The 24,244-nt window shown below is 44.2% G+C and overlaps 1 protein-coding gene across 3 annotated transcripts in view; it reads left to right on the top strand.

The window, feature by feature from the left end:
- The window catches only part of LOC118510546 (PTB domain-containing adapter protein ced-6), a 30,723-nt gene extending 7,013 nt beyond the window's left edge, over positions 1-23,710 (top strand). Inside the window, exons 3-12 of one of the 3 annotated variants that reach the window (XM_036052515.1) lie at positions 8,256-8,385; positions 17,648-17,932; positions 18,022-18,186; positions 18,268-18,548; positions 18,617-18,903; positions 18,969-19,069; positions 19,139-19,448; positions 19,523-19,647; positions 19,810-20,544; positions 21,947-23,710. In XM_036052515.1, the coding sequence (XP_035908408.1) occupies positions 17,789-17,932; positions 18,022-18,186; positions 18,268-18,548; positions 18,617-18,903; positions 18,969-19,069; positions 19,139-19,448; positions 19,523-19,647; positions 19,810-20,544; positions 21,947-22,012 (2,214 nt within the window). In that variant the 5' untranslated portion in view covers positions 8,256-8,385; positions 17,648-17,788 and the 3' untranslated portion in view covers positions 22,013-23,710. The remainder of the gene's footprint in view (positions 1-8,255; positions 8,386-17,647; positions 17,933-18,021; positions 18,187-18,267; positions 18,549-18,616; positions 18,904-18,968; positions 19,070-19,138; positions 19,449-19,522; positions 19,648-19,809; positions 20,545-21,946) is intronic. The other 2 variants (XM_036052516.1, XM_036052514.1) reach the window with 2 other exon arrangements.
- Positions 23,711-24,244: the final 534 nt, after the last annotated feature.

The raw sequence follows: 24,244 nt of genomic DNA, 5'->3' as shown, positions 1-24,244 counted from the left end.
GGCAGAGGCGATAACGGCGATGGTCTGAAAACCGAGGTTCAAATCCCATCCAGACCGAATCCCCTTACGCAGAGAGTGGCTATTTTGCTACGGGTAAAATCAAGTCACAGAAAGCTAAAAAATGGCAGGCCCGAGACCTTTCGAGGTTGTAGTGTAGTGCCAAGGTGTAGGAAGGAAGGAATGACTCTGATATCATGCCAGGTTCATACCCGATATAAATCAGTTCTATGGATGGTGCGAACGATCCGCTTGAAATTTGAGCCTCAAAACCCACAAACACAGACGTTCATTGACGGCTTCAATAATGGGGATAATATACGTCAACATGTTTATTATCACAACGAAGCAAAACTTATTTACTGCACATCCATCGGCAGCATCGACAGTTTATGTTGCCTTTCGCGCAGTGACTTCCACAAAAATGGCTTGAAATCAATCCACCGGTAACGCTCGAATCGTATTTCACACATACGCACACACACACACACACACACACACACAAAACCCCAGTGCCCGTTGCATCCAGTGTGTGCATTCTCTCGAGCGCTGTCACCGTGAATTGTTACCCCGTTCGGAATTGTGTTCCTTTGGTCAGGGCCGACGATCGACGAGCTCTGATCTAGCCTCCTACTGTTGCCTTTACTGCACTACGAACCAACGAGCGGTGAATGTTTTCGCGCATTTTCGCATCGCATTGACCGTGGGCCCGCGCACTGTTGGAGGATGGTGGCAGTGTGCCTTGTTTGTGTGTGTCACCCCCCGTCTTGCTCCCTTACCTTTCAACCTCCCTTGCTACCTTCAAACAAGGGTATAGAATATGGGGTACGTTATGGTCAGCTGACAATGAAAAAACTCCAGCATTTTCGAATTTCGTGCTGCCATGTTCTGCCGTCTCCGAACCGTGTCCTTATTGCTTCGTGTGTATTAAAAAACCGTGACTCATTGCCGACAGAATTGAATGCATGAGCGCAAAGAAATGCATAACTCCGATCGATTTAGGTCGCACGAATCAGGTGGTGGTTACCTCGGCAACTCGCTGCTACTTGGAAGCACGAAATAGAATTAGTCGAGGACAATATATTTTTCGAACCGGGTAAAGCTAGATAAAACATAAAATCAGTAAAATATTAGCTCCCCTTTCTGTCTTAGTTGTGTAAGATGTTCCTACCTGTGAGAGCCTCTCTGCTGATATCCCAATTTTTTTAAATCTTCCCCCCAAAAAAAATCCACACGAACCCGAATTTGGGGGGATCGTGATTTGCATTCTTCACATCCGCTTCGAGCTAAACCGTTCCGTTGGATCCGTCGCCCGATAAGAGCCGGCCAGAAAAATTCGCATAAATCTTCTCATTGCATAACTGTTCCTCAACCTCAGCGAGCCTCTTACTTAGCAGGCAGGCATTAGCAAATCATAAAAAAGACCTCTGGCAAGCTTCTGCATGAAAACATGAAGCAAGCTTAGCTTTGTTTTGTTTTTGTCGGCTTTTTGGTCGAGTGGCGTGTTCACCAATATCGAACCAACCCCTGTGCGTGTGCGTGTGCGTGCTTGTGTGAGTGTGTGATTTCACCCCCCCAAAAAACCGGTTGCAACGCATTCTTTACATAAACAACGGTTGAAAACGGCGATGAGATGACAAACGTTCAGATTCGAATGGAACTACCAGTACTACTCTGATACGTGGGAATATTAAACATGCAGGCAAATAATTTCAAAGCGGGTGGTAATAGAAGGGGTGGGGGGGGGGGGGGGGGGGTGTTCTTTGTGTATGCAAAGATGGAGTCACCATCGTGCGCACCGAATGGCCAAACGGTTTGAGTTCTTTGCAAATTCAGCAGAAAAATAAATAAACACCCCACGGGCTGCAGCTGTAAGCTACCACCCTCCTCCCAACATCACCCCCTCCCATCACGATCGAGCTTCGTGTAAGCGAAGTTCCGCCAATGCCAGAATATAACAGTACCCCTGCTCAAGGGGAAGCAATCTTAATTAGAACCGGCTTTGACGCGTTCCAAAGCTTGAACACGGCTTGAACAGACACACACACACACTCAGCTGTTCTGCTGTGGAGCTTTTCTATAGGCGCGCACACACACACAAGCGAACGCCACGCGCTGCTGGGAACCTTAACATCAGCTGGTTTGCGCTGGCACGGCACGATCGCCGGGATGCTGGCTGGGATGGAAACATGGATGGCGCAAATGAAACGCCATTTGAATGATGCGGAACAAATTACAGGCCGTCCCCGTGTAGGCTTGTTTTTTCGTAAATTAATGGATTACTTTTGCACGCAATAGCAAAATGGTTCGCAGCTTGAATTCTTGAAATTCCTACCACAATGAGCAATTGTTTGATGGGTCATTGTTTATGAACATTTTCCATTTCTCCGATCACGCTATAAATTTTAATTATTAGTTTGTAAATTTGTGTAAATTCAGTGTTAATAGATTTATAATCTTCCTTGTGCTCTCAAGTCAGACGATACAGTTGGTAGATTGTGTGTTTTTATGGACAAAATCGCGTATTGTTTTAAATATTAAATAAACAAATTAAACATTAAAATAAACAGAAATTTAACAAAAAAATCATTCCGATCTTATATAAAATTTACCATGTTTTTCAACCTAAAAAAATACAGTGACGGACAGTAGAAAAAGTTTTTGTAAAAAATAATTCAAGATTTTCGGAAGGCGATCCTCTTTAACTGGATTATCAAGGAATCAGTTCTGAATCTCTAGCGATGATGAAAATGTAGCCAAAATACATTATTCAATGGAATAAGGCCTTTATACAGATTTAAAAGTTGAGTAAATATTTTTGTTATTTTATATTAAAAAAAAAATTAAACAAATTAGAAATTAAAAAATCGGATATGTCTTTTACTACTGTCCGTCACTGCATACTGTTTGCCTCCCGTTTTGTATCACAATATTAATTAATTGTAAAAGAAACAATTAATATTCCTTAGCCAAGCGATCCCTTCACCGACTGGCTATTTAAATTTAATAGCCCTTTTTTCCAGCTCTATCACAACCATCCACCGGTCGATAGTGCTCGTAAAAACAAAACAAACACACTCACACAGAGAGAGCGAGGCTCAGGCTGCATTCCATTTGTGCTAATCTTGTGCACATCACTGGAACGTCTCGCGTCCACACAGGGCTCGTCGCGCCATACCATCGCCGCGCGGTGCATATCAATGATCGAAGATCGCAGATAAGTTGTGTGCATCGGTTGCAGTCGAGACATGCGAGGTTGGTGTCGATGCGTCTCGATAAGGTGGAGACTAGTCGGAAACGATCATTTGCATAAATTAGTTAAAGATGAATGAAGCTGTTACAGCTGGAAGGAAGCTGGACGGTGGAAGGCGAGCCGTAACGTGATACAGGGGAAATTCCTCAATCATGATCCTTTTTTTTTCTCCGGAATGCATGCCAGGCGAGCTCGTTTGCTTAATGGTGGAATGCGAAGTTATGTTGCGAAAAAAGAAGGTTCTGAGCTCCCTGAAAGAATACTTTTTCCACAAAAAGCTTAATGCAGCAACGCACTCCAGTAACACAGTTTAGCCGAGGGTCATCACAGACCGAGCATGATTTGGAGCGTCCGCGATATGCAAAGACAAGTAGCTTTTTTCGTCCCTTTTTGGACCCGGTTTGCCATTAGTGCTAAGTATCTGTCCTTCGATCACGATCACGATACATGTCACTAGCGTGCAGTGGATGGATCACACGCGTTTGCAGTACAATTCGAGCCTGCACGACACAAAGTCAGGCACCATCGGGTATCATCACCGGTCGTCGTCGTCGTCGATGCGTACTCGAAACCACTGCCGCCAGTAAAGTAGTTTTCATTCCGTTCGTCGTCGGTTGGGCAAGGTCCAAAATAAAACGGAAACCGGTTCCAGCTTGCCAGTTGGGTTTTATGTTTATGAGCTACTCTAAACCCTCAATCTAGCTGTTTGTTTTCGTTTTGTGTTTGCGATGCCGTTTTTGAGGCGTCGTGTAGCGCTGTGAAACCTCTTACGATAGGCCGCAGCGTTTTTTGGGCGATTCGGAGTTTAGTCAGGTCAGGTGTGTCTTTAGTTGGATGATTATATTTCACGTTATAATACTTTATTTAATAATGTTTTAGTTTATGGAATGTTTTTTTTCCTTTCCTTCTTCCTCTTCTTTTAAATTGATTTTTCTTTAATTTTTTCTCTCTTCTTCTTAATTACTCTTTGATTTAGCAATGATATCAATTTTCGCAAGTTTAATTGTACTGTACCCATTTTTTCTTTTGTGTTTCTATTTTTTGCTATCAGTTTTTGAATTTTATCATATTCTTTTATATTTTATAAATATATTTTTAATTCATTATATCTTTCTTTGTTTGTGACGGTTATTTTATTACTTCCTACTTCTCTTATATATTGCTTCAAGGACACTTGAATCACCTTCTACCAAATCATTTTCAGGTATTTATTTTTTCTAATGCCACAAGTTGCAATAAGCACACCACATGACGCAATGTCTAGAGCAAGCTCTTTTCGAACGCATTTCAAGGTCAAAAGCTCAAGTCCATCCCATAGAAGCAAGGAAGTGGGAAACACGATTTCGCTATCCATCCAATCTCGGTACTGCGTCATTGTGTGGCTTTATCTCGTAAGAGCCTCTAAGATTCGTGATCGAAGAAGCATCCAGCCACATTAATAGGGATTGTTGTAGAACGAGTTTTTTGTTTATGTGTGTGCTCTTCTAAAACCTATCCACACCCTCACTCATCAAGCGGGCGGATGAGGATGCATCCTCAGTCTCGCAACCTATCCGCTTTGAAGAACTTGAGCCAGTCTCTTGACAAAAATACTTCATCTTACTTCAGGCTCCATTGGAATGATTAAATTCCAACCCGGCACCGCCAACACGCAAGGCGCATGATGATGGAATGTAAATATTTGCATTATCCATCGCAATCCGTCGTCGGTCGACTGTTTTGATCTCCGGATCGTGGCAAAGTGCACGCGTGGTGCACCTGCAAAGGGTATGCGTCTGGGCAAAAGCTGTGCAAAAGTTTGCAAAGCAAGATTGATTTCCGAACCGATAACGACGGGTCCAAGAATTTATTTCACTAGCGAACGGGAAAACAGGACAGATCGCAATCTGTGTTATTTGTTTATTGGCACAATAGCTGACTAAGCTCTGGAGGCTGCGGCAGATGATGATGATGATGCTGGTGCAATGTTACGAAACCTACCGCCGCGCTCTGTGCGCTGTGTTTTGTTTTTCTTCAATTTTCCGTTTTTGAATCGAAACTGTCGACCCTGTTGTTCTGCTGTGTGGCGTTGTTTATGTTTCCGCCAGCTTTGTGCAATCAAACAGTACCATTTCGAGAGCAAATTGTTTACCGTACCTTTTTGTGCATGCCTTGCACTGTACAGAGCAAGTTGGGAAGTGTATTTATGGGTTGCCGATTGAATCAGAATTTCAATACGTTTGATTCGTTGGCGAAATTATAGTTAGTTTCCGACTAATTAAATAATCCGAGATGTGCATAATATTCCTATAAAAAATTAGAAGAAGAAGAATCATTATTTTCAAGGATATTGTTCGAAGCTTCTATCTTTCTGTTGTTATGTTTATATCAAGAGGAAACCAACAGTTATTCGCTCAGTAGTCTATTTGAGTTTATGTTACTAATTCTAATTTTAATATGTTTGATCAGCTATCACCTGAAATCTTAGTCAGGAAGATGGAATTGTCTATCTTTTCTTTAACCAGGCACTACAGTGGATATTCTGAGGCTCAGAGGATGAAACATCAGGGATCGTCTACTATTGATCTATTCAGATTCTGGCATTCGTTTATGATATAGATGATGCTCTCCTACGTAGCAGAAGCTTACCAAGCGACTGGGCATGACGGTGTTTTGCGCTAGAACGGTGTACTGATAGGCAATCGCATTTCCGCAGTCTTCCAACACATCTCCTATCCCGGGACAACTGCGTGATTGCAACATACGCCTAGCTACTATACAAAAATCACATCAAACACCTGTTGAACGGATGAAAGTAGGGGCTTAGAAAACATTTAAAAGCGTCCAATTACTCGCATATGCAACTGTCCGAGGTCGAAATTCTCCTAGCTACGTTCAAGAGGGGGATACTGATACTGAGGATTTTAGAACATTATATCTGCGATTCTATATGCTCTTCGATGATATATTTATTGTGCAGTTGATTACATTCTCCCCATTCTGGTTGGCGTGTCATGTCATGAGAACAAAACCGGACAACCAAGATGCTATATTTTTTAAGTCATCCATATCTATACAGAATGCTCGTTGTGCTCAAAGAGAGATGCTTCCAACAGAATTTCCGGGGATATCGATCTTTCCAATGAGCAGAGTCTAAGAACTATGGAGCATTTCAAAACTTTCTTATCTTTGATTAGAATATAAAGGCAAAGGAATACGATCGATTTTTCCATTTCTTACGAACATAAGAATAACAATCCTCTATGCCATGTTCATGCCAATGCATTTCATCAGTTCAAATTAGCAAGTCACATACTCGCACCTCATCATCTGCATTAGCTCGCTCAAATCAGTTCCACATTTTGTCGAAGGGTGAGTTCATTTTCATCGCGCACATGATAATAGAATGCATTTTCACACCATCCACCGCGAGGCCGATGACCCATTATGGTAGATCGTTTGCAAACGGGGTAATGGCAGCTAGTGATTGGGGACCTACGTGCTCTATGCAGAACGGTGAGCAGTGGTGTGAAATTCTAATAATAATGAATCTGGTGGCCCCCCCTCCCCCCCGGATGCCATTACCTCGGTTCGGTTTTCCACCACCACTGAAACACACACACGCGGGAGAATGAAGTAATCGGTCGGTAATAAACTAACCACCCACAGCCACCGGAGAGCCACATAGTCTTCGAGATGGACCGGCCATTTCAGAGGGTAGTAGGTGGTAATGGAGCGGTCTACGGGTGGCTGTATGTGACCGTGTGGAAACTGTCTAACAATGGGCCGATTTCCATACGTACATTAAACGGTGTGTGCAATATGAGTGTGTGAAAGAATTGTGCAGTGTCGTGCTTCTGTTCTGTTTTGCTGGCTATGTGTGTGCACAAAGGAAACGGCCCAATAGTAGCCAATTAGCAGCAAGCAGGTTGGAAGCGAAAATGTTTGCCACTTTTGCCATCGCGCGCACCCACACGGGGTGCAATAAACTTTGTGTGACCCGAAGGTGTGAAGGTTTGGATGAAGCCAAAGCTGAATCGTGCCCAATACTGTCGGTGAAGTTGAGCCCCGCTGCAACGTTGCTAACGCTCGTTAAAATATAGTGGCGTGTTGCTGTGGAGGCCTCACCGAAGATGTCGCCGTGTGACGTTATCTTGCATAATTTGACTACCGAGATGTAAGGATAAGCAACACCTCGCGCAGCTATTGTGACAGCGAGACAAACAAGTTAAACAGATAAGGTGTGATACGAGCCTGCGAGTGTGACCTTAGAAGGGGCAACGCTAGGGGTTTTGCTCACTAAGCATCAGTGGAACCGCGAAGAGGATCCATCGTGCGAAAGAAACACATCGTTAGGGCCCTGTGTTTTAATATTACCCTTGAAGAAGAGATTCGAACCGCGATAGAAACGAAACGTAAAAGCACGAGTTGATGAGAAATTTTGTCTTTTTGTTTGAAAAAAAACGAACTCAAACAAAACAATGTGTGTCGAATGCTGCATGCTAATTTATACTCTTTTTTCCACTCCAACTATGTTGCAATAGTCGGGGGCTTTAATTTTTCTGATAAAACGTCACGTGCATGTCATAAACAATGTTTACGAAAAGTTCGGTAATCAAAACAAAATCCCTGAACCGACCAACGGCGCATACCATCAGCCCCTAAACTGACATTGTCTTGAGTCTTATGGAAATGTCCCCCGGGGTTGTGGTGTTTGAACGGCGAGCTTCGGAGCTCCGGTGCGCCAAACTAAAGCCTGAACTAAAAGCCATCATTACGTGCGGTAATGGGGATGAACACCTTGAAGAGGGTAAACCGAAGGTTTTTTGGCCCTTGTGACTTGATGGCTGTCGGTTGCTTGGTTTGTTTTGGGGGGGTTTTTAAGACGCGCTGTACTTGGACACTTTCGGAGTCCTTGAAGACATCAATATTTAAGCTTATGTTTTATTTATATTTATTTATTTTAATGTTCAGTGAGTTGTTATGTTTGGATTTTTATATTTTATTTTTTCTTTTATCTTTTTAGGTAAGATTCATACACAACTTTAGACGAATCTGCTGTATATTATCAGTCAAAAGTGAGCTGTCAATTTGATAGTTTGATACAGCCCGCTCGAATATCCCATCTGAATAGTCTGGACTTAAGTCAGTCAGCAGTAAGTCTTTAAACCAAATCAGAAGATGTTTCTTGTTACTATTTAATATTAAACTGGACGCAAGAATTAATTAGTAGGAAAATAAGGTCTCCATTCTATTAAATTTGCATAATTTAATTGCAACAAGCTGTGCTGCCTTCATAACGGCACCGGAGTCGTCCCGTTGCATCTCGATGCATCTCGATGCGTTTTATCAAAACAACCCGATGCACAATGCAGGTTTGCTGCATATTTTGATCTCATAAAACTCGCGTGCCTCTAAAAATGCAGACGGATTAATAATCTTACTACACACACACACATACCTCTGACAAAATGTACTCCATGTGCAATGGCATCATTTTCGCATATACCAATATGCTTCCAAATTGTTTCCCGCTAACACCTCCGATGTCCAGCTTGAGTTGGATGCATCGGTGCAGTAGTGCAAGCAGCTGGACACGGTTGGATTGGTGGATGATCTGAACACGATGCAATGATTCACAACTGATCTTATATTCGTGCGGGGTTTTAATGATGGGATTAATACATTATATTGGGCCACCGTGTGGACCAGTGATAATAGCAAAAAGTGGGCACTAATTAGATCTTTGTACTGCATGAGGTGTTTAATTATGATCTGTTCTGTTTTGTTTTGCATTAGATGCAGGAGAAGACAAACTTTTTAGTCTATTTTGATTAAGAAGTATTTCGTTAATAGAGCGCTTCCATTGCAAGATGCATTTGTTATGATACAAGAATGGCGAGAGGTCCCGGACTTGCCATCGTGGTTTGCTCCTTGACTTGCTTATACCCGTAGCTGAATAGTTATTCTGGGAAGTGAGCCGATGGTAGATGCGTTAGCGGAGCCGATCTTTACACGGCCGGATTAGAGACCGAACCAAGTCCGGGACTGTCTCCCCAAAACTCTCTTTATTCATCCTTCCAACGATATTTCGCCCAAGCTTAAACATTAGGAAACTGCTCTGCAACTTCAATTAAACATCATCATTTAAAAATTAATTATTATTGATTGCTGATTTGCTTAGCAACATGTGCATATGCATTTGCACGAATGCGCACCCTTTGTTGTGTGTCTGTGAGAAGCAAAATAATTAAAGAACGTGGGGTTCTTACAATTTATCGACCTTGAAGTTTTTCTTTTTGTTTAAACGAGTTAATGAAAAGCAATATGAATTCACCTGTTTCTATCCTATTATTGATGAGTTGACAGGTGATGAGTTTTCAATAAATCACTGTAATGATTGTTAAACGATAACCGACAGTTTCTATTCTCGGCCTTAGTCACGTACGCTCAAGGATATCGGTTTTGTTCTTTGCCTTTACTTGGGTGATTGTGATTTGTGTAGACGTGCCCTGGGTAGGGCATCATTTATTGTGATAAATTTAGAATAAACTTTGAATTGAAATCTATTTACATTGTTGTTACAAAAAACCTCTTGTGCCTTTGAAGAAGATTCATGCCCGATCATAAACCTACACCGATTTGAATTGAAAGCGTACCATTCCAGCTGCTTACAATGCTTCAAACGGCTTCTGCCAGCCATAATCTTTAGGTCACGATCGTTTCATTAAATTGCTGTCATCTTCCTTCTTTGTAAGCCACTTTCGTCGATTCGTTTTCGCAGCGAAACAGTGACCTGGTTCGGTTCCGTTTTCTTCTTACTTTATTTCGCGCCCCGGTAGAAGCCCTGCTGCTGCCACATTGTGAAGATGTCAATTTTGTTTCGTGTGTGTGTGTGTGCATGCTTTGTAGGTTAGTGGCTGGTGTGTACCGGAACAATGTCATGAGACTATGTTGTTTCCGCTGCTCATCTTCGGTGCCAAGGGTTTAATCAAAATGGGCAATCTGTGGACGGGTTTTGACACAACCATGGATGTTGTGCTTTTCACCGTAAAACTCGAGGCTCGTTCTTCAAGCTTGGGAATTTCTTGACAGTTTAAAACAAAAGTTTATCTCAAACTTCATTTCTGATAGCACATTAAAATACCTTCGCCGTATCATTCGGAATTAGCTAACTTCCATCTCAAAATGGTAACCCTGGCATGAGGCTGCCTTCCAAACCGGGAACAGGAAGTAACATCGCACAGTCGAACGCAAGCGTAAACTAGTTTACGTCCCATCAAACACAACGCTTCACCCTATTGCTAATGTGATTATTAGTACTCACAGCCGTAACCCCATCATCGGCTCAGCATGCAGTACGCTCCTTCCATGCCCATGCCAAGAAAACAAGATCAGGAAGAAGGTCCGTAACAGGGCTTCCAGCGGAGAGACTGTCAGAGGGCTAGAGCTAGTAGTAGTAGCAATAGTGGTAGCAGCACCAGTAGCCTACAGCTTATCAGTCTCACGTCACTCAAATGTGGATGGGCGTTATAGGTGGACCAGTTTTTCCACCACGTTCCTATCGCTTGTGAGTCAACTGGTCTCTGGACTGGTATCTCTTTCACAGGATTATGTTGGAGCTTATGCTTCGATGTAGCGGGCAATTGGTCTTTGGAGCACGAGATGTTGTATCTTTTGCATCCTGAAACTACAAGATGTTGAGAGCTATCTATATAATACAGCTTGGTACAAATAAACAAATGAAAAAAGGAATCTGCTCCTCATCGTCGGGCATTATCTCCCTCCATGACAGCAGTTTCATAGACCCGGTCGGGACAGCGCACACGTCTAACCACCGGTTAAGTTCATTGTGTTTGCAGTCGAAAGCAAGAAAAAAGCCAAAACCTTCCGATGGCATCGGCCAACAAATAAGCAAGTACCAGGCCTCACACCGAACTATGCAATTCATGTGGTTTGCCACTAAAACCATCCCCACCGGAGGATAGCTCGGTAGGTCCGGGCGGTATGTTATTGCGGCGTAATCATACCATGTGTGAGCCCCTATGATTCAGTTACCTCTAGCGCCCGCGCCACGGTCAGCTTGGTGGTCGATGCTGTCATGTTGTGGTCTGGGAGGGTACAGGGTGTGGACGGAGGCAAAACAACTCCCGCACCATATGCAGACACGATCGACACATCCAAAGGAGAAAGTGATGAGGAACCCTCCGGTACGTTTACACCGTCCATAGACAAACTCGGTCTCACGCGCGCGCCTCTACAGCAGTCGTCGAAGGGCTCCACCATACAAGGTCTGGAAGTTGGCGGAAGGAAGTGTACAAACCGATGGTCCGGTTGGGGGGGGTGGGAGTCGTACCTTTGATACTTTCGTGCGCCACAAGAAGTTACCCCCTGCGCGTGATTGGAGCGAATTATGAAATTTCCGGTTTTCATTTTCCTGCGGGTCATCGTGTTGTTGGTTGGCAAAGCAAAAGACGCTGGACGCTACGAAGTTCCTCGCCTCCCTGAGTGGTGGGTCTAGTTTTTAACATCGAAGCAACTGGAGGACACAACGAAACGGATTGCGAATGAAATTCCGGTTTAGGACGCGACTCGTCGGCTATAATATTCATTCACAATATTCCACACGATCGTTAGGTTGAATATTTGATTCGAAGATCCTCCGAACTTCGGATTTGGATTCGTAATATTGTACAAAATATATTCGCTAGGCCTCACCTCACCCTGCAGGGAATGAATATTTCACGCCACAACATCTTCTGCACCCTGCACAACGTCATCCAAGCTTTCTGTAATTAGCCCAGACTATAGGCATGATGCGCTGCTCCAAGCGATGTGTGTCCTTGGTTTGCTCGGGTGTCCAAGTGCAAAAATGGTCAAGTACAAAATTGAACGGTAAGCGATAATCACGTAGGAAAATTGTTCTTGGCAGAAGGATACATTTAATTGCCTGCTCGAGTTGCAGTTGACCTTCCAGCTGTGGATGATGCTTGAAGTGACTCAAAAAAAACCAAGAACGCTAATTTTGTTATCCCCAGCCATTCATCGTGCACTTGGGTATGCAATTATGATCTGTTCTATGTACTAATTATTTCATTGTTTCTCTAGACATCTTGCCGTCTCCGGTCCAGAGTTATCTTTGCAAACTTATTATTAAAAAGTGCCTGGAGTTTTTGCTCTCTCTGGGATATCAGTAAAACTCATCTGAGTCTTATTCTTCAGCGTTCATTCATGCCTCAAGCATGAATGATTGAGGCTCCTTCTAGCATCGCCTTGTCGGTACTGTCCAGCGTACCAAAACAATTCCGTTGCACAATCGAGTATCCCTCCCCGTATCAGAATTGGCAAATGGCAAAGAAAATGCACCGGATTCTATTGACTGAAGGTTCCTCAGCGCTCAATGTTTCTTATCATCGCCTTCCATTCCATTCCCGGCCAGCGTTCACTCTGCACGCGAGAACACAATCAATTCAACAGCTCAAATCAGTTCAAATGGTTTAACACGATTATACACCACACCATCAAACGTAGCAGCCTCGTGTGTGCGATCTTCGCGCCGGGCCAAAGGTCCGCCGATGTGAAGTGATCCTGATCATTTCAATCATCGAGCATAATTTTTATGACCACAAACAAAATCCCGGTCCCGGTGCATGGTGGTACGGTCACGCGTTTGGAAGTGACGGTGGGGCCGTATTTTATTGTTGCGCCATCACCGTTTCACCAGCACGATAAGTAGTAGCTCCTTCAGCTGTCATCCGCTCGCTCGGGAGATGGATGGGCCGCAACAGCCAGCTCAAAATTAGGATGGAACGGAGGACGTTGAGGACGCAACAATCACAAACAATATCCTAGCGAGCGTAGATTTAGACGGAAGCTTGCCTCCTCGATCTCCCTCGAGCGCTTTGGGCCGATGTATAAATAGAAACCTAACCCGATAATGGTGCTGCCATAAGTACACTCCAATTCGGGACACCGATGACGACCCCCGTCCCATATACATGCCGCGTCATTTTTGGGGTCGACCTGTCGTTACCCGTGCTTTGTGCGAACCAACGCAACACCAGCTTAAACGACGATAATCGGCCACCGCACAAGATGTCCGGCCACTACAACGGCTCCCTCGCTCCTCCCACCCGGTCCCTATCCGTACGTGCTTAATCAATTGGAGCGAATGGATAAATGTGAAGATAGTTGGAAAATTGGACACACGACACACGCGGACTCGCGCTTATTTGGCAGAGAGACTGGCACGTACGGGACGGTTTCGGTTTGGAGTTTGCTTTCTTTCACCAACGACGTGTACGCTGCCGCTGTGCATGACATTAGTCATTATTTCTTGTCAAAATTTTAATACAACGTGTCAGCCCCCGCATTTTGATTGCTCCTTAGCTGCCATATGTGTTGCAAATGTGTTTTGTTGGACAATAATTTGCATAGACCGCCTGAAAAGAGTGTGATCGAAAAGGACACCATATTGAATGGACGCATCCGGGATTACGAAACGTACACTTTCCAATAGATATGATTTTGGGGAGGAAACCGGATCGTGTGAAATGGTATTTGAAACCATTTTTTTCTTGATGATAAGATAACCCTTAAGATATTAAAATAAAATACTTCATATTCAAAGAGGACCAGGGGAATATCCATTAGCATAAGCATCATGAAAATTCTTGGTATTTTGAACCAATGTAAGTTATTTTGTACCAATAAGGGCCTTGCATACTTCTTCCAAAGATACTGCTCGGAAATACTTCTTGCTTGGCCAATTCCACAGAGCATCAATATCAGATATCGGATATCACTAGATGTCAGAACATTATTTCGTATGACTTTAACAGTGTTATCCAGATATTGCTGATGGGTAGATTAAACCTATTAGACCTCCATCTACTCCAGAAGACATTTGAACCCAAGTCTGATGTTGATATGCCGTCAGGTCCTCATAATTTGATCGTCAAATAAGTCAAAGTAGATCAAACCCTAAAAATCTTATCTCATTCCCTACAAGAAGGTCCTTGCCCTTTTATTCTATAAACAAAAGCACAGGTTCCGGTGCAAGTTCTCTTCAAGAAAAATCCAGTATGCCAATCAGCTCATTAATTGAATCAGCGATCGATCGTGAATTTTCACAGCAACATGCTAAAGCTAAAACCCAATCTCTTTATCCACCAGCTCTACGAATCGGTAAGTCACAACGATCCTCCCCAAAAAAAAAAACGAAAACCGTCAACTACAAACTATTCCAACCCAAACGTAACCGCACCGGTTCACTCTCGTGGCACACCCGCCTGTCATTAAGTGCAAAACCACCAGAAATTTGGTGTTGCTTCTCGCTCTTGAATTCATAATCAAATTAGCAAATTAGCGTAACACTTTGGCCGCTTGCGCAGCGCGTTCGCCAGAGCAACAACCAGACCAAATTCAACTTGATTGAAATTTGGTCATCAGAGTTCGCGTCCGTTCATACACTGCCTCTTTTCTTCAGATTGTTGTAGGTGGTTCACGCACTTGAACCGATCGCTGCCTACCAAACGCATGGTGGAACAATCGTACAAAAGCGAAATATTTCGACCACTGGTTCGCCGGGCAGAAGGTGTTTGATTTGGGGCTTTTTATAATTGCTGTAACCATGGGCAGCAAACCGGGGTGTAACCTTGAGAAAAACGGTAGCACCACGATCATTCCACGCCGCTGTCATAACCTAGCCTCCCTCTGCCGGCTGGCTTTCGGTATCGTTAGCTCATCCGAACGAGAGGTGAAATCCAATGCCAAATGCGCTGTGAGCGCTTCTACACCAGCCATACTGGGCCACTCACGGTACGGAAATTGAGGTAACGTTCGCAATGCTCGAGTTTTCGGTTCGGTCGCTTACCAAATGCATTCGCGGCTGTTGCAACTATATTACTCGCGGTTCATCTTCTTCGGCTAGCATTTATTGCGTGACCGTGACCATACTTCGGCTTCGGATTGCATAAATAATAGCTGGATGCATTTGGTTTGGATGAAGAAGACTTTTGGGGTCTTCCAATGAAGTCTCTTAATCATATGAAAGCAATTAAACGGAGTCATTAAGGAGGAAGATAACTTTACAACGGACTTCCACAAAACAAACGACAAAAGCGCGGTGCGGTTTTTAACACATTTTTATCGACGAACCAATCCATAAAGAAGGCCTACGACCGCATAAAAGGGCCAAAAGGGAGGCACGCAGCCATTACCGAGTGGAGCTACATTTTGCACACGCCCTCATCGATGGTTTCCCCGAAGCACCGGCAACAAAACGCACGTGCACAGAGCCATAAACGGTTGGAAAACAACATTGGCTGGTAACAAACCATCGAACACTTTCGTTGACGGTTCTCCGGCTTGAGGTTAACCGTCGTCGTCGTCTTTTTGTCGACAGTTATGACTCTCCGGAAAGTAAGATGTTAACTGTATACACAGTAACAGCCCTTTGTTGGACGTGTGGCCAGTATTGATGACGTGCGTGCGTGCAGTAGTGCACTGGAAAATACAAACCATCCTCTGTCTCGGGCGACAAGCAAAATACCCATCCCTGAACCTCGTTTGATTGCTTCTGCTGCAAGTGGGTGCCATTTGTGGAGTGTGTGCTCCGAAGGGGGCCGCAAAACTCGGGCACTGGACTCGTAAAGGAAGCAATTGAGAGGAGCAAAGTAATGAGCTGCATAGTAAAGTAGAATGGGGAGGTTTCAAAGCTATGAATGTTCTTTGTTGCGTGGACAGTTTCATGTGTGGGTTGTGAAAAAGGTATGCAAGATGCTGTAATCCGTTGTCCACAGTTATCGGCACGATCAGTGTGTTTTTTTAAACAGATTTGTTTTGTCTTCTACAGTGCGTGGCATAACTGTAAGAGCAATTATTCCAGATAATAATAATATTAATTTTAAGTGATTGGTATACGCTGTTGGAGTTAGTTTTAGACATTGCTGCGAGGCTCTGATAAATTCAGTAAAAACCCCGGAGAAAATAAAAATACTTCAGATAATGATTTTTGCATACTTTTTTAATCAATTTTAAGACAATCGGTCGTGTTACATTAATATGTTTATCACAGCCACAGTTTGACCATGAATTTAGGTTCATTCTTGGAAGGGTTATTTATCCACTAAAATTTGTTATTATTTATTTATAGTAAAATTGGGATCCAAAACATGTGTTTATTGTGTTGTAAAGATCACATACATTTTTTTATCTAGACCTTAACTACCGGATAGCTCGGTAGAATATCGGTATAAGTGACGTCAATTACTAACACTGACTGGCTGTCGCTACTGACTCCCCATTTGTGATAGTCGATTACGGAGTAATCAAATCAGGGTAGGCCAGTATTTACGAGCCAAAACTTTCCGATATTATAGCGCAAGGAAAAATATGATTTGAAGCATACAATCTTCATGGTGGAGAATAACAAATTTTAGATCAAGTCTCGAAAAATATACTTTATGCGATGATAATTTTATCTGTCTTTTCAAGATTTTTTTCTCATTTTCCATAAAGTGTACCTTTAACTATGCTGCACACTGTAGTAATCAACTGCTTCAATATCTCAATAATGATTGTTTAAAATAAAACTGTGATTTACGGGCAGAGTCGATCGGTTTGAAATTGTAATCGTACTCTTTTACATCGTTAGAACCTCTAACGCAATCATAAACAACGCGTCCTATCAACATCCACAACGACCGCAGCAAAAACTGGTACGTGGATTTTCCCAACTCCCCAGACGATTCATTAATATTCTTCGCTGCAGTCGGAGGATGTAAACTTATCGTTTGCGCGCTGTGACTTTTAAAGACGCAACTGATCCAGCACACCATCAGCACCACCGATCGTGGGGTACGTTGTGCGACGTAATCAGAATGGTTTCAAACCACAGCCAGCGCTCGCCTTGAGAACAAAAACCAGAACCCGCGCAATTGATGGCATCCGGGCAGCGTAATACGATCGATCGATCGGTTCCGCCAGCCAGAAGTGGGAGAAACACTGTGACGCGCACCACGGCTGCGCCCGATGCTGCGGAACACACTGTTTACGCAGTAATGGGTTGGTAATTTGAGTCCTCGACGCCCAAGTCGCCAGTGCGCTTGGCTGGCGCTTCCACTGATAGGAGGCTTTGTTTTGTTTTTTTATCGCAATAGGAAACTGCTGGAAGACACACTGGGCGAGATGACTCGTTCCCCGGGACTCGGGGACGAACCGTTAGCGAAGCGGGGACTTTGTTGCAGTCCCCGGGATTCTCCTGGTCCGATATACAGCTCGCAATCGCATGCCATACACTGGTGTCGTCATTGTGTGTGGTGTTGGTGGTGGTTATTGCTTATCATGCTCTATAGCTAATTACGGAAACAACAACGCGCCGATCTAACTTCCTTTCACGCTTACGCTTCATTGCAGAGATCAGTTACGCAGCGGACGGTGACCGCAGCTGTTCGAGTTTCGGTCGGCTCTCCAAGTGCACCACGGAAGGCACCACGGTTTCGCGTCTACGATCGTCGTCGGTAGCGAGCGCAAACGTGACAAATTCGAGCACCCAGCATGGCTTCCACGCTAATGTTCTGGAACAAGCAGAACTCCAACTCCAACCAAAATGGAAACGATGCCAAGAACACAAAAAACGGCCGCAACTGGTTGCACGCGCCAGATGTGCTCGTCAACGGGCACGTCGCTTATCTAGTCAAAGTAAGTAGTGCGGTACGCCGCCCGTTTCCTGCTCCAACGGTGCTCCAAAGCTTAATGTTTAATCTGTGCCGCTCTTTGTTTTACTGCAGTACCTCGGTAGCACTCCTGTGGAGCAGCCCAAGGGTATCGAGGTCGTGAAGGAAGCGATCCGGAGGCTGCAGTTCACACAGCAGATGAAGAAGGCCGAGGGCGGTGGCAATGTGAAGACGAAGAAGGTTGAAATCACCATCAGTGTGGACGGCGTTGCAATACAGGTATGAGGTGGCGCTCGCAGACGTGCTCTATCAAAAGTAAACTTCTAAAAAAAAAACTCCCATACCATCCAATGTCTACAGGAACCACGATCGTTGACGATCATGCACCAGTTTCCGCTGCACAAGATATCGTACTGCGCGGACGAGAAGGGCGTCAAGAAATTCTTCAGCTTCATCGCGAAAACGGGCACCGGCGCAACGACCACGGCCTCCATCAGTTCGGCCGACGATACGAATAGCTCGAACAACTCCACCACCAGCAACGGTACGGAGGATCGGCACGAGTGTTTCGTCTTCATCTCGAACAAGCTCGCCTCGGACATAACGCTTACGATCGGGCAAGCGTTCGATCTGGCTTACAGGTTCGTAAAGCGTTAGACGAACATCGTCCAGCGTGCAAAAAAAACTGACAATGCTTACTCCCTTCCAGGCGCTACGTCAGCGACAGTGGCAAATCGTTGGAGTCGGTAAAACTTCTCGCGCAGAAAAAACAGCTAGAACACACGATCACCGCCTACCGGCAACGGCTGCGTGATCTGTCCGAGCTGGTGTCGAAAGCGGAGCTGGAGAAATTGTTGCTAAAGATGGGTCTTCGAGACATTTGCGATGTTCCGGCGCTAGAAAATGGTGTCGAGGGCCACAACGGCTACAACAGCAATAATAACAATATTAACAGCAACAACCACAACGTGAATGGCAGCAAGACGCCAGATTTGGGTATGTTCGGGTAGAGCGATGGGTCGGTAAAACGTTGCATTAATTCTTCGCTTTTCTTATTGCAGGAATTGATGTCTCATTGCCGAACAATGATGATCAACTGTTGATCGAAACGTCACCAAAACATTTTGCACCGATCGTACCACCGAGAAACATCCAGAATCAGGTATATCGGCTACGTCAAAGAAGACTTTGAGCGCAGCAACTCTTACACGCTCGTTTTTTCACCCAACAGATCAACAATACACTGGAAGCACTGAAGCCATCGGTCGGTACGAAGCTGGAAGGATTGCTGTTGAACTCCGACTCGGACAGTGATTTCGATCCGCGTGCACCAGACACCGACACGAGCATCTCTACCGGCGGTGGCAACAAGATCAGCAACGATCTGTTCGGCTTTGAGCCCCCGAAACCTACCAATGCCACCCTTGGCCAGCAGCTCTTCGGCAGCGTCACCAGCAACAACGGTCACAATAATGGTTTTACCAACGGAAATGGTGCGGTCACGAACGGATTCGGCGCACCGAACAGTCCTCCTCCAATTTGTAGGTTTTCGGGAACACTTGAAGGCAAAGAAAATGTGGAGTTTGATTGAGTTTTTCCTTTTCCCAATTTTTAGTGGCTCCTCCACCAGCAAAGTCCGCTCCACGACGAACGGTGCCGCAGACCAACGGTACGACCAACGGAACCAGCGCGTACCAGGACCTGTTCGGATCGGCCCCATTCAATCCGCAGGGCAATGATGTAAGTGTGTTGTGGGTGTGATAGATGTAGAACCTTGTTTTTTAGCAAAACAACGCAACGTTGACCAGCCATCTTCGGCTTGAAAGCTTTCTTGCCTACGGTGGGACAAACTTTTCAGCGTAAACCCTCCTCGCTAACTCCTTTACTAACTCTCGGACACAGGATTCGGCAGCGTCGTTGGAAGAATCGTTCTCGGCCAACGCTAGATCGGGCATCGGTTCGTTTTCGCAGGAAGTGAACGTTCTGAGCAAAAATTCGTACCATCTCGATTCGATCCTGGCGTACGGTGAGGCCGGCTACAACGGAACGGGCGCCTTTAATGAACCGAGCGCACCCAGTAGCACCACCGGCACTGCTACAGCCGCTGCCGCAAATCTGACCTCTAAGTTGAATCCGTTCGCGGCGGCCATCCGCAACAATCCGCTGGCGGCCGTACAGCACAAAGCCGCCGCGTACGACGTGTTCAAGAATGCGAGCGACAAGGAACGGTTAACCACTAACACCGGTACGGTACGGTCACAACCAGCATCGTTCGATACGGACGATGGCGGCGAGGTGGCACACTGTGCTAACATGACGGCCCCGGCCGCCCTTGCATCCGACACCGGTCTGACTAACCAATCATCCGGTCCGACGGTGAACGAACCGGCTGCCGCTTCCGACGCACTGTTTGAAGATTTTGCTTTATCGGCTTTTAACGAGTTTAAGAAAGATTTAAGCATCAACAGCCGCAACGTGAAGCGCCAGTCGTCGTTCCAGCAGGACCGGCTTCATAAACCATCGCTAGCAGGTTCACACAAAACCATCGGTGGTAGCGTTGAGGGTGCTAACAGTGGTGGGGCTCGCTTACGCCGGGTGCCCGCTGGTGGCCCTGTGCTGCTTCAGCCCGAGATGAAGGTAACGCGTTGATGTGCGCTGGTACCGTCGTCGGTGCTTTACGTGTCCTAACAGTGTCCCGTTGTGTTGTTGCTGTTGTTCTAATAACTATGTCCTCGTTCGCCGTAACCTTCGTGAATGGTAGAGTCGTTTAATGTTTAACAATAACCTAATTTTTGTGATCGTTTAGACAACATTTGTTAAAGAATAGACTAATATCTAACATTGAACAAGAAAAATAACCTATTTCTGACAGTCGTCGGAGCGGGGCTCCGGCTCCGGAGCAGTCGGAGTGAAGCCGGAGCCGGCTCCGGAGCGCCCATAACAAGTACACACCCGGCTGACTCACTAGTATTCGCTTGACCCAAAGTGAAGGATTCAAGTCTCACCAAGAGATGTATCAGAATACCTTGATGCTAACCCGCTTCCTAACCAAGCTCTTCTTCCTCCGTTTAGCCGATTGTTCTTTGACTCTGGGCCTTTAGCCCTTATAAGCTTAGATGTCGGATGTCCTGTTCCATGTTGAATGTCGTTTTGGTCCTTCTCTGGAATTCTGGGGACAGGGAGGGGATGTTTTGAGGATGTTTGAGTCACATCTCTTGATCTCTGGTGTAGTGATGAGCAAAACGATGGTTTGGTCGGAATCGATTCCGGAGGGCTCCGAATTTTGCGGAATCGATTCCGAAGTGGTAGGTCCGCTACCAATTACGGAATCGATTTCGGAATCGGTTCCGGGTCCGATTTCGGAATCGGTTCCGGGTCCGATTTCGGTATCGGATTTAGAATTGGATCCAGAATAGGATTCAGAGTTGGATCCGGAATTGGATTGGGAAGCGGAATTGGATCCGAAATCGAAATTTGATTCGGAATCGGAATTGGATCCGGAATCGGATTTAATTTTTTTCTAAACTTCTCTAAATAAGCTTTCAACGTACCCGAGTCGTTTTTTTGTTTTAAAATGACAGAGCTAATACAAAAATATTTAAAGCGCATGGATCCTTTGATCCTGGAAGCGATACAAAAGTAAATTAAATCAGGTTTTTTGTTTTAAATGTGTGTTTTTCAATAATCAGTAGTTTGAATCCGCAAGCCTTTCATCAATGTGATCATCCTCTAACCTGTTCAAAAAATAATGTTTTAAAAATAATGTCGTTATAATAAAACTAATCTCCCAAACGTGGAAATTCATCAACACATTTCCATCAACACTTTCCCGTCGTTCGATACGTTGCGTGTGCTGTTTAAGTGTCCTCGTTCCTGTATTTTTCTGTCAACATGTTTAATTTGTTCCGTTTTTTCGTGTTTGTTCAACGTTTTCGGCGTGTTTTCGTCATTTTCTAACCTGCTGGAATATTTCCACAACCCATAAACTGTATTTATCAAACGTCTAACGCGCTTCTTCTGCTTTTTTCCTTCACCACAGACGACCAAGAACGGTTTCTTTAGCTCCGACGATGTGTTGGATACGTTCGACCCGCTAAAGAAGTAAACGGCTTCATCCATCTTCATTTTGCTGCAAAAAAACGAACGTCGGTTTCGCGTCGTCTCAAACTCGGCATCAAATTCGGACCGCAAAACGCAACGTCCCTCGAGCTGCTGGGTGGCTGGAATTAGGTTGGAGTTTTTTGTCCCATTTTTTTTTTGTTCAAATTTTTGTTTTGTTTTGTTTGGCAATTGGAGTGGCAAATGTATGCCCAAATATGCTATCGCTGATGTGGAAGTGAATTGTAATTTGTTATAGTAATTGTATGTACTCCAATTAAGTAGACGGGGCGGAAACCGTTCCCCCCTACCCTTTACAACCTTTACACGGTTCTGTGTGTGTGTGAGAGTGATTTCCTCGAACAAAGTCGTTGCCAAACACCACCGTTTAGATATGATATCTTTCCGACCTACCATCATGAAGCTCTGTCTCTCGACTTAACCTTTTCCAAAAAAAAAACGAACATAAATGGTGCTCTCGGATTGAAATTGGATAGGAAGCGTTGTGATGCCAAAAGAATCTTCATGGTGACATTATAGGAAACAGCAAGTGTAGTAGAGGTGCGAGAAGAGTAAAGTCAAGACATTCAGGCACAGCTAGGCAAAGCAAACAAGGGAGTTTTGTTACACCATCAAGCGATAGCTTAATTTATATTTACTTTTAATCAAACACTAACGTAAAAAAACGCCCTGTGGTAAAAAAAGGAATCTATCATAAAAAAAGGACTATCCTAAACGAAACATTCCCTTCGATCTGTGTACAGAGTTATATATTCAAACGTTTACTATCGCTTCCTTGTTTCGTTTGTGTGTTTTTGTTTTGCCACTCATTTTTCCTACCATTCCTGCAATTAGTGAATCAATTGGTGCATTAGAACAAACAGTTAGGGCGCTGGCGTTGAGGTGAACAGTTCGTGATGGGAACTAATTTTACCGTACCCATGCTTTTGCTTGTAACGAAGGAAGGATTTTAAAAACAAAAAACAAACGCTTATAGAATGTTTTTGACTACGTTTGCCGTTCGCGAGAAATGTTGAAACAGGGAGGGAAAGAGTCGTTAAAAATTGCTTTGCTAATTTTGTTGTCAACGTTTGGGTAATGTGCCGACCCGTGTTGACCTAACGTCCAACACGGTGTGTGCTCCAGTGTGTTTATACGTTGTAAATTTGAATTTGGCTTGGCTCTTCGATCCATTTGACTCTCTCTCGCATTATTGTGTTAGCCTTTTGTTTGTTTGTTTATTTTGGCTTTTTTTGTGTTTTTGTATCGCGCGTAAAATCCCATCACGAACCCATTCAAACACTGTGACAGAATAATACGAACCATTACACTTTAGGGTACATATATCTATATAGATCAACATATACATATAGTGGTATGCAATAATACATGTTAGCTGCTTAAGGTGGGTAGAAGAAAACGGGAAAGGAAGAAAAAAACCCGGTTCCAAGTTTGGACCGGTAGCCAGCAAAAGTTTTCCATTTACTACTACTCTCTTTTTGCTTCCCTTCACACCTGTGGTCCAGCATTGGGACGGTTGTTATCTAGACGAGCAAACAAAAAAAAAATAACAGCATTCGGAAGGAATCGGTAGGGCCATTTGTTATCGTAGTTGCGTAAACATATCAATCTATACAGATGGAATTATAAATATATATGTAAAATTATGTTAGAAGTGTATGTAGCGAATAAACTAAAAAACAGACACATTTCGTTTGACATTTTATTTGGGAAAAAAATCGATTAGAAGACGTTACACGATAAGACGATTCTCGATTCTTTCTTCCAACCTCCAAAGGTCTAGGCGATTAGTCAATACTGCGTACAGGGAGGCGAGTCTGGATGGAAACCCTGGTCCTGCCCTGTGAACACCGGACCTTTTTTTTAGCCGATTCAGAACCAGCTATTGTAGAAAAAGTTGAGGTACTACTGATCGTAATGGGAGATATACTGATTGATCTGTGAGATTGGATTTTTTATACCTAAAAAGGTAAAAAGGGTATAGGTCTCCAAAGAGAAATTTACCCAAAAACCTTAACCACAGATTGTCTGGAGGTTACAAAATCGCTATTTGAATCTAAAAGCTCGGTGTATCTGGTAAATGATGACGAATTTCCTGGACAACCTCGGAATGTATGGACCTTTGTTGAGTGGATTGGTTCATCGTCGAACGAAGAGATATCCAAGATGACTTCTGAAGTTATACAATTTTTGGGCGGACCTATCCAGGAGGACCTTG

Source organism: Anopheles stephensi, chromosome 3, assembly GCF_013141755.1.
Source record: "Anopheles stephensi strain Indian chromosome 3, UCI_ANSTEP_V1.0, whole genome shotgun sequence".
Classification (NCBI taxonomy): Eukaryota; Metazoa; Arthropoda; class Insecta; order Diptera; family Culicidae; genus Anopheles; species Anopheles stephensi.
Note: the sequence above shows the minus strand (reverse complement) of the source record. Positions and strands in the feature narration are given on the sequence as shown.